Here is a 9,804-nt window from a genome sequence, read left to right as displayed (position 1 = left end):
AAGAAGCCAGGCTGGAGTTTGCCAAAACTTACCTGAGAAAGCCAAAAACGTATTGGAAGAATGTTCTCTGGTCAGATGAGACAAAAGTAGGAAAAGGCCTCAACATAGAGTTTACAGGAAAAAAAAGAGGCCTTCAAATAAAAGAACACGGTCCCTACAGTCAGACATAGCAGGGGCCCCTGATGTTTTGGGGTTGCTTTGCTGCCTCTGGCACTGGACTGCTTGACCGTGTGCATGACATTATGAAGTCTGAAGACGACCAACACATTGTGCAGCATAATGTAGGGCCCAGTGTGAGAAAGCTGGGTCTCCCTCAGAGGTCAGGGGTCTTCCAGCAGGACAATGACCCAAAACACACTTCAGGTCAGCACTAGAAAATGGTTTGAGAGAAAGCCCTGGAGACTTGTAAAGTGGCAGCAATGAGTCCAGACCTGAATCCCATAGAACACCTGTGGGGGGGAGAGATCTCTTGGTGGCAATTTGGAGAAGGCCCCCTTCACATCTCAGGGGGGACCTGGAGCAGTTTGCCAAAGAAGAATGGTCTAAAATTCCAGCAGAGCCTTGTAAGAAACTCATTGCTGGTTACCGGAAGCGGTTGTCCGCAGTTATTGTGTCTAAAGATTGTGCTACCAAGTATTAGGCTGAGGGCGCCAATACTTCTGTCCGGACCAGTTTTGGAGTTTTGTGTAAAATGATCAATGATTTGACTTTTTTTTCATTCTCTTTTGTGTTTTTTTTTCATTGCAAGCAAAATAAATGAAGAAATTAATACCAAAGAGTTTGTGATTGCAATCATTTTCTGGAAGAACATGAGTAGTATCTGACAGAATTGCAGGGGGGGCGATACTTTTGGCCAACACTGTACGTACACGCCACCTCCCTTCCTTCTAGCCCTGTCTTTGAGAACAGTGTAAAACTTGGAATATTAACAACCCAATCCTATAATCTTTGTTGACTTGGCAAAATGATTTGTTAACAATGAGTTAAACAACACACGCCTTCTATGCCCTGGAAGAAAGCCAAGATGAGTCTGGAACTTGGCAAGGTGCACTGTTGACTGCTCAGTTCTTGTTTTTGTGGTCTTACACTATGCCTGACTGTTTCTGCAGCTCGTAGTATTTGTGAGAAGAATCTTTTGGTAATCCGTGAACGTCTTCTTCGATTACTACAGGGATCAACAAGAGTAGTGAGGAGGAAACTAGGAGTAGATAAAAGGGCATCTCTTAAAAGTGGAACGTCTTGGATGGGATAATACAGAGACGTTGCTGAGCAGTAAGGTAACTTCATATTGTTTTATGTGGATAATGTCATATCAGCCAAACCAGAGACTTCCATAGAAGACAGAGTGATCTATCTAGAGGTAATTCTTCCCCAGACGACTTCTGTCAATCTTCAGGGATAAAAGTCTTCCTTACTGGACACACCCTGGTATTAGGTTCCTAATGTAATAGACTCCAGCTAAGCTATCCTGTGTACCACATAACTTATGGTTATTGACTTCAGCCCAGACCTCTTGACTGTTTATCTACTCTGTGTAAACTACGCCAGCACTGACCCCTGAACCATAGTCCCTCGCCCGCCTGGTCAACTGCCACTAACATTTGGACCACTCGAAGAGGTAACCACCTGGTGGTCTCCCTGCAGCAAAGTCCAGATCTTTGTCCAGGGGTTAAAGGGTGCAGACCAGGGAGCCACTTGGTCAATGCCCTTAGGACTGGCCCTAAACCAAACTACGAGCACTCTGAGAAAGGGATTAGAGCAGTGAATTGGGCAGTTTAGGAGTCAGGAGAGAGTTGTTAAGAGGAGACAGAATCATTTTCCTTTGATACGATATACTACAACGTTTCTTACTATTGAGTTATAAGGTAAAGCCCCTCATTTTGGAAGCACAGCATTTTTTTTTTGTGGATAAGTGGCGTTTTTTGCTGCAGATTTTGCTACGGTTTTTAAAGCCAAAGCCAGGAGTGTATAGAACAGAAGGGAAACGTCTAAGAACTTCTTTTATGTTTCCCATTCCATTTCAAGCCACTCCGGACTTTGTATCAAAACACCACAGTAACTAAAAAAAAAATGCTGCGTTTCCTCACGGTGGGGCCTCAGCCTAAAACTCGGGTCCCACGTTGTTTGGCTGTGGCAAAAACGCCACAGAAGAAGTGCGGCGTCCTACAGTCCCTGCATAGTGATTGGTAGTCTAGCGAATGCCATCCATACAGCGAGCTTGCTGCCATTTACAAAACCGTTTAGGGTTTGGGCATGTCCATTATAGCTACAGAAACGCGTGTGGTTTCCCTATAAGCATAACGGAAGCAGAAAATCTGCAGAAGACACTTTTAGTGATAAGCGTTGCGACCCGCTACGGGGAGCTTTAGCTAAGACAGTTTCTCTTTAAGAGAGATGTTGTAATTGTTTCTTAAGGAAGTGTAAAATGTTCCAGGAACGGTTTTATATGCACTGGGTGTGGTGGGGTAGGTTGGGGTGGAGTAGGTTGGTTGTGCCAGTTACATTGTATAGAGAAAGTTGTCATGTTGTAACAAATCTCCGTAGAATTCATGATCGTTGTGTAAACAAGGAGGATTTTCCATCTGGGATTTGGCATTCATATTGTTTGTGCTTAGTCCCCTGTTCCCACAACTATAACACTGGGCCTTTGTGTTCATCTCATAGTATTCCTGGTTATTACGATGTCATAGAGACTTGTAGAATTGAATGTCAAGAATTCCGGGTTATTTTTAGGTACTTGATCCAGAACTGCCAAATGACAACGCATTTCCGTAGAACAACTGTGGCTTTTCTCAAGCCTAAGTAATAACGGCATACATGGGGAACATATTGCACATGTAAAACCAGTGGTATAACGAGGAATGGCGGGGCCCCGTGGCAAACTTTTGACATGGGGCCCCCCGACCGAATAAGGGGCATAATACTGTGTGCAGGGGCCACTATGGGGCCTAATAGTGTGTAAAGGGGCCACTATGGGGCAAAATATTGTGTGCAGGGGCTAATATGGGGCATAATACAGTGTGCAGAGGCCACTATGGGGCATAATACAGTGTGCAGAGGCCACTATGGGGCATAATACTGTGTGCAGAGGCCACTATGGGGCATAATACTGTGTGTAGGGGCCACTATGGGGCATAATACTGTGTGTAGGGGCCACTATGGGGCATAATACTGTGTGTAGGGGCCACTATGGGGCATAATACTGTGTGTAGGGGCCACTATGGGGCATAATACTGTGTGTAGGGGCCACTATGGGGCATAATACTGTGTGTAGGGGCCACTATGGGGCATAATACTGTGTGTAGGGGCCACTATGGTTCATAATACTGTGTGTAGGGGCCACTATGGGGCATAATAGTGTTTGCAGGGGTTACTATAGGGCCTAACAGTGTATGCAGGAGCCAATATGGGGCATAGTAGTGTATATAGGGGCCACTATGGGACATAATACTGTGTGAAGCAATGCAGTTTGTGAGGGGGGACCTTGGGGCCCAGTCATTCCTAGTTGCTGAGATGTGTGCTATGATGTTCTGCAGCAGCTAATGTTAAGTAGAATAAGGTGTTGCAGCAGCATATATTTTTTTGCACTGGTCCCACCAATGGTTTAAAGCAACCCTGATCTTTGTGAAAAGAAAAGCTTCTTGAATATTAAAACTACAGTAAATACAAGGTCCCCTAAGGGCTTGTCATACTAATAACCTATCTGCAGGATAAGTCATCAGTATGTGATCTGTCGGGTCCAACACCTGGACCCCACACAGAGCATCAGTTGTAACAGCCCCCGGGTGCAGGAAGCTCTAGTGGACGGGCAGTGCATGCAGCAATGCTACTATACAAGTAATATAAGAGGCGTTGAAGTTTTCCAGAACCATTGCTATGTTATGGACAGGGCTGCTGCCCCTCTCCTCTACCTTGTATAGTAGCAGCGATGCAAGTGCCACCTGTCCACTAGCAACTTCCAGCACCCAGAGGCTGCTAGAATAGATGATCTGTGCAGGGTCCAGGTGACAGATCCCAACAGATCATATGTCCTATCCTGTGGAAGGGTCATCAGTATGAAAATTCAATTTGGGGGCTGGAAAATTATTTTAAAGACTGACCTCATGTATATTGTGTATATTATATCTGACTAATTTATTATTATGTGTGTATCATATCTGATAGATATAAGTATATAGGGTTCAGGATCACCAAGATACAGGCACACATGACCAGCAATGTATACGTTTTAAAGGAAATGTTACCAAAACCCAACATATCAACTCCTATCAAATGGTGCTTTCCTCTGGTGAATTGGTTTCTCCTCCGTTGCTGAGTTATCACTGATTTTGTAAATATGACTTCTTTGGAGCAACAGCCACGCCCTCATTACTCCAAAGAGTTAATTTGCATATTGCCAAAAAACAGCGATATCTCAGCCATGGAGGAAGGAGAAACATCATACTGATTCAGGTGACCCTAACCTTTCTATCTGGGGCTTAGTTGATATGCTGGGCTCTGGTGTCAGACTCCCTGTATTGGGAAGTCCCTTGGAATTTCCTTCTCCTAGGATGTTGTGTGTTCTTCTTCTACTGCTTTGTTAATTGGTTAGATATAATTTCTTGATGTGATCAATAAATAATCCAGTTTATATTTGTCTTTCCGCAGAGACCTCTCCTGGCACCATGATCACCGCCGATCCCACCGTGTTGGTTCTGTCTATCCTTTTATGCCTTTTTATTGCTATATTTTTCTATAGACAGAAAAGAAATGCTCATTCTAAGCTGCCCCCCGGACCTAGCCCACTACCTATCATTGGGAACCTGCACATGCTAGACCTGAACCGACCATATCAAACCCTTCATCAGGTAACAGACTGTATGGCTATTGTATCCTAAAGGGATCTGGTTCTGTCCCCTTCAAAGCAAGACCAGGAATAATAGGCTACATATACTATACATAGTAATATTTAAAGGGATTGACCATTTTATGTAATCTCTTGTGGGCACCTGCAGTTCCTCTGGATGTGAGCTGCTTTATACTGTGACTCTGAGCTCTGAGTAGGTTTCCCCAAACAGGTCATATATAAACAAGTTGTAGTTGATCAGATTATCCTCGAAAATGGACACCAGGAAGAAGTATCAGGGTATCAGAATCTCCTGCTTCACTTTTGCAGCTCTCTAAGAAGTACGGACCGGTGTACACAATACAGATGGGAGAAGAAAAAGTCGTTGTACTGTGCGGATACGAGGCAGTAAAAGACGCCCTTATCAATCATGCAGAAGAATTTTCAGGAAGACCAGGAGTGCCACTTTTCGATGATATGATAAAAGGATATGGTAAGGATCGTATGGTTAGCTCTGAATGGATTAATTGGGTTTTCTCATCTCAGGATTTCACCTGCCCTCCTGTCTCCTCTCTCCTTCACGTCCTGGTTTTCATCTCAGTTCAGCAGCATGCTGGTGTGTGTTGTAAACTGCAGAGTTATCTCTGGATTTACATACACAGATAACAAAGATATCGATCAATAAACTTTACTAGGTGTGAAGGATACCGCACACCTGGTGCTCACCCTTCTTCCTTACTTTCTACTCACGCTCCGTCAGTGTGTCCAGGCCTTATAAGATAATACAAAACAAGCTTTCAAAATTGTATATGTTTATTAATCCTGGATGGGTCGATACTAGCCACTAACATATACAGAAATATATATCAATGGATTGTCAAGCAAAACCAGTTACAGAACAATACAATGCATAAAACAAAAGGGGAATAAAAGATAGAAAGGAAACAATACCAAACGAGTCTCTGAAGTTGATCTCCTAGACTCCAGGGCATATGCTTAATCAGTAAGAGATCCTTAGCCTTCTCACATGGCTTCCAGCAGTAGAACAACTTGTCTCCTCATGGGAAACAATATATCTCTCCCCACTCTCCTCTCAGAAAGATGTCATTAGGGAGGAAGTCCAACTTTCCATCCTTGAAAGCAAACAACTAAGAACAGTCATAATTCCTCACCAGATGATCATAGGTCAAGCCAGTGTTATCATGGGGTTTGTAGTGACGTCCACTTCAGGTAGACACCAAGGATGATACCTCTCATTCCTTTTGGGTAATGAGTTCAGTGCCTGGACCCTTCTCTCTTCTTCTTCTGCTCTCAACACTAGGGAGTTTGGACTTTGGGCATTCAAGTTGGCCTGACACACCCAAGGGAAAAAAACATGTGTCCTTTGAAGTCTGACCCAGAGACAACCGGTCAGGTAATAACTCGCACAGGCCAAAAACATAATTGTAAATTACATAGCTGGGATTCTCTTATCCTCACACTAGGACTCAATTCTGAAAGTAGAATGCAGAGAGAGGGAGAGTAGAGAATATATGTGACCGGGAGCTGGGATTCAGTTTTAAGCCCGGCCTGAAAGCAGGTCTGTAGCCTAGGCAACCAGCTGTAAAGACTGAAGAAAGAGATTTAGCTATATCTGAAAAAAAACAAGATAAACAAAAGTTGTGTATTGAGTAAAACACATCAGCTAACTAAAGGGGAGTCTATCATTGCTCCAACCCATTTTTCACTGAACCCATAATGGAATGGCCTTTATTCTGCTCCTTCCTTTTTAACTTTTCAGTTTGCCACTATTATTTAAGCACAGCATGGACATCCCCATCACGCCACCTCTGGTGACCATTTGTTAGGACTGTGTGGCAGGTGCAGCCAAGGGATCAGGGTCGAAGCCAGTTCCACTGTTATTGCTCAGTCCAGGAAGGCTGGGGTTAATTCCCTTGCAGCCGGTAGATGTGGTCGGTTTCCTGACTGACATTGGTGCTAACCTATGAGCACCGGGCATGGGCACTTGGGCTTGATGTTTAGACCCGCCTTCCCTCTATTTAAGGAGGAAGGTCTGTTTGCCCGGTGCCCTAGCCTTAACTCAGATTTGTGCACATTAATGCAAACATTAGTTTGGCAGTAAGCTGCCTTAGCTAGGTAGGTCCTTAGATAGAATTGTTCTCTAGATAGAATTGTTTCCTTAGTAAGTACCCAGGGAACTACTACCTTAGCTATTCAGCTACCTGTGGTGCTACAACAGCAGGTGGCTGTAGTGAGTGCGGCCCAGGAGGTTACTGGGAGCACATGGTCATAGTTCTTTATGTTAGTCTAACAGTGAAGCAACTGTTAGACACTGTTTCCATTAAGCAGCTGCTTTGTTCTGCAGTAGCCTGCTCCCTGTTTAGTAACAGAGAACACCCAGTTGGTGGTGTAGTCCGGCAGTGAGGCTAACTGTTGGGCCTTGTTCGCACCAGTGTGCCCTGCAGTTCAGAGGCCAGTTGGGCTCCGCGGGCTTTTGTTTATTTTTTTTAAGTAAGCCTGCTGACCATAACACCGTTATTCACACTCACTGGTTCTGCCAAGTCATCCTCTTCACTGTGTAAGCAGGGGGCGGTCTGTGGGTGGGGCCGGCGCGGAGCATGAGAGCAGGAGACAGCGGCGTTCTGTGGCCGCCCAGGGATCCCCACTGTCTGCTTGTTCACAGTGCAGGCAGAGAGTTATCTCTGGACACTGGCAGCCCCACCTGCCAGTGTCCGGAGATGACTCTCAGCCTGCACTGTGAACAAGCAGACAGTGGGGATCCCTGGTTGCATCCCGCAATCGACCCATACGTCCATTGCGATTGACCAGTAGATCGCGATCGACGTATTGAGCACCCCTGTTCTTACCTATCTTTTCAACCCAACCCCTGACCCATATTCCATACTTACCCTTCTTCCTGTGAGACGGCCTCTTCTCCTCCTATACTGTGTGCACGCTCCTTCTCCAGCAACGAGTTACCTCTACTGCGCATGCGTAGACACGTACGCACCCTGCCAGTACAGGATGAAGAAGCCATGGATGAGTAAGTATGAATGAAGTGGATGGGGGTAGTAGTAGTGACGATCTATTTCTGACTTAGGATGGGTTCGAGAAAAATTGTTGATCAGAAATGTATAATCCTATAATAGAAGAAAGCACCGAGTGGGTCTGTGGGGTCTAAGATTTAGAGATTTCTGAACCCTAAGGAACGTTAGTGTGAGTTTCTTCTAAAATGTCTACTTCTGCAAAAACTTTAGATGGTAGAATATTTCATGAGAATTTTTGAAACTGTGCTCTAAATAAAGCAGAAATATTGGTCACCATCTTGTATGTCTATTATTGTTCCCTTATTATGTAGGATCCTCAGGAATTATTTTCGCCAATGGTGAAAACTGGAAAGTGATGAGACGGTTTACTCTGTCAACACTTCGAAATTTTGGAATGGGGAAGAAAACCATTGAAAACAAGATTTCTGAAGAAAGTGATTTTTTGGTACAGAGGTTCAGATCTTACAAAGGTTGGTTTTGTTGGTTGCTTTATGAATAAAAATGGAAACTCCTATAATAGTCAAATTGGTTATAATGGGATCACCAGAAGAGATGATACCAGAGCTACAATTTCCAGGTAAGGTCATTCTTGGGTCTATAGTTACTTGGTCACCTATAGAGTTATCATTACACATATACTGTATATTATTAATAATATTATTTATTTATATAGCACCATTAATTCCATGGTGCTGTACATTATTATATTAATTCCATGGTGCTTTACATTTGGGGGTTACATACAATACACAAATTATACAGGTAGATATAATACTAACAATGACTGACTGGCACAGTAGAATAGAGGGCCCTGCCCACGAGGGCTTACAATCTATGGGGGAAGGGGGGTAGAGACAGAAGGAGAGGGGGAGACTGTACAGATGGCAGTGAGGTGATAGTGTTATTGGAGGTTGTAGGCCTTCCTGAATAGATGAGTCTTCAGGGCCTTCTTGAAGCCTGTGATTGTAGGGATCAGTCTTATGTGTCTTGGTAAGGAGTTCCAGAGTATGGGGGATGCACGGGAGAAATCTTGGAGACGGTTGTGTGAGGAGCGGATGAGAGCAGAGCGGAGTAGGTCATTGGAGGATCTGAGGTTACATGTGGGCAGGTAGCGGGAGATGAGGTCAGAGATATATGGAGGGGACAGGTTGTGGATGGCTTTGTATGTTAGCGTTAGTAGCTTGAATTCAATTCACTGGGCTATAGGTAACCAGTGGAGGAACCGGCAGAGGGGAGCAGCTGATGAAGATCGGGGGGTGAGGTGGATTAAGCGAGAAGCACAGTTTAAGGTGGACTGGAGGGGGGCGAGGGTGTTAGCTTGGAGTCCATGGAGAAGGGTGTTGCAGTAGTCTAAGCAGGAGATTATGAGGGCCTGGATGAGAATCTTAGTAGTTTCAGGGGTGAGGAAGGAGCGGATTTGATGGATGTTCTTGAGTTGGAGACGGCAGGAGGTGTTGAGGGTTTGAATGTGTGACTTGAAGGATAGGTTGGAGTCCAGGGTTACCCCAAGGCATCGGGCCTGTGGGACAGGGGTAAGTGTGATTCCGTTAACTTTGATAGATGGGTCAGGTGGAGGCGCCATACGGGGTGGGGAGAAGATGAACTCCTTTTTCTCCATGTTGAGTTTGAGAAAGCGGGAGGAGAGGAAGGAGGCTACAGGCGCTAAACAATCTGGAACTCTGGCCAGCAGGGAGGTAATGTCTGTTCCAGAGATGTATATTTGGGTGTCATCGGCATAGCAATGGTATTGAAAACTATGAGATTCTATGAGTTGGCCCAGGCCAAGGGTGTAAATGGAGAACAGGAGGGGTCCTAGGATGAAGCCTTGGGGGACACCTACAGAGAGAGGGCGTGGTGAGGAGGTGGTGTGCGAGTGGGAGACGCTGAATGTACGGTCGGTGAGGTATGAGGAGATCCAGGAATGGGCCAGGT

General features: G+C 44.9%; 1 protein-coding gene across 1 annotated transcript in view; it reads left to right on the top strand.

The window, feature by feature from the left end:
- The first annotated feature begins 1,151 nt into the window (after window positions 1–1,151).
- The window catches only part of LOC142198267 (cytochrome P450 2K6-like), a 102,414-nt gene continuing 93,761 nt past the window's right edge, over window positions 1,152–9,804 (top strand). The window contains exons 1-3 of the mRNA XM_075269222.1: window positions 1,152–1,277; window positions 4,648–4,847; window positions 5,156–5,318. Of these exons, the coding sequence (XP_075125323.1) occupies window positions 4,665–4,847; window positions 5,156–5,318 (346 nt within the window). The 5' untranslated portion in view covers window positions 1,152–1,277; window positions 4,648–4,664. The remainder of the gene's footprint in view (window positions 1,278–4,647; window positions 4,848–5,155; window positions 5,319–9,804) is intronic.

This window comes from Leptodactylus fuscus, chromosome 3, assembly GCF_031893055.1.
Source record: "Leptodactylus fuscus isolate aLepFus1 chromosome 3, aLepFus1.hap2, whole genome shotgun sequence".
NCBI classification, from domain to species: Eukaryota; Metazoa; Chordata; class Amphibia; order Anura; family Leptodactylidae; genus Leptodactylus; species Leptodactylus fuscus.
The sequence above is the reverse complement of the archived record's forward strand: the minus strand, read 5'-3'. Positions and strand labels throughout refer to the sequence as shown.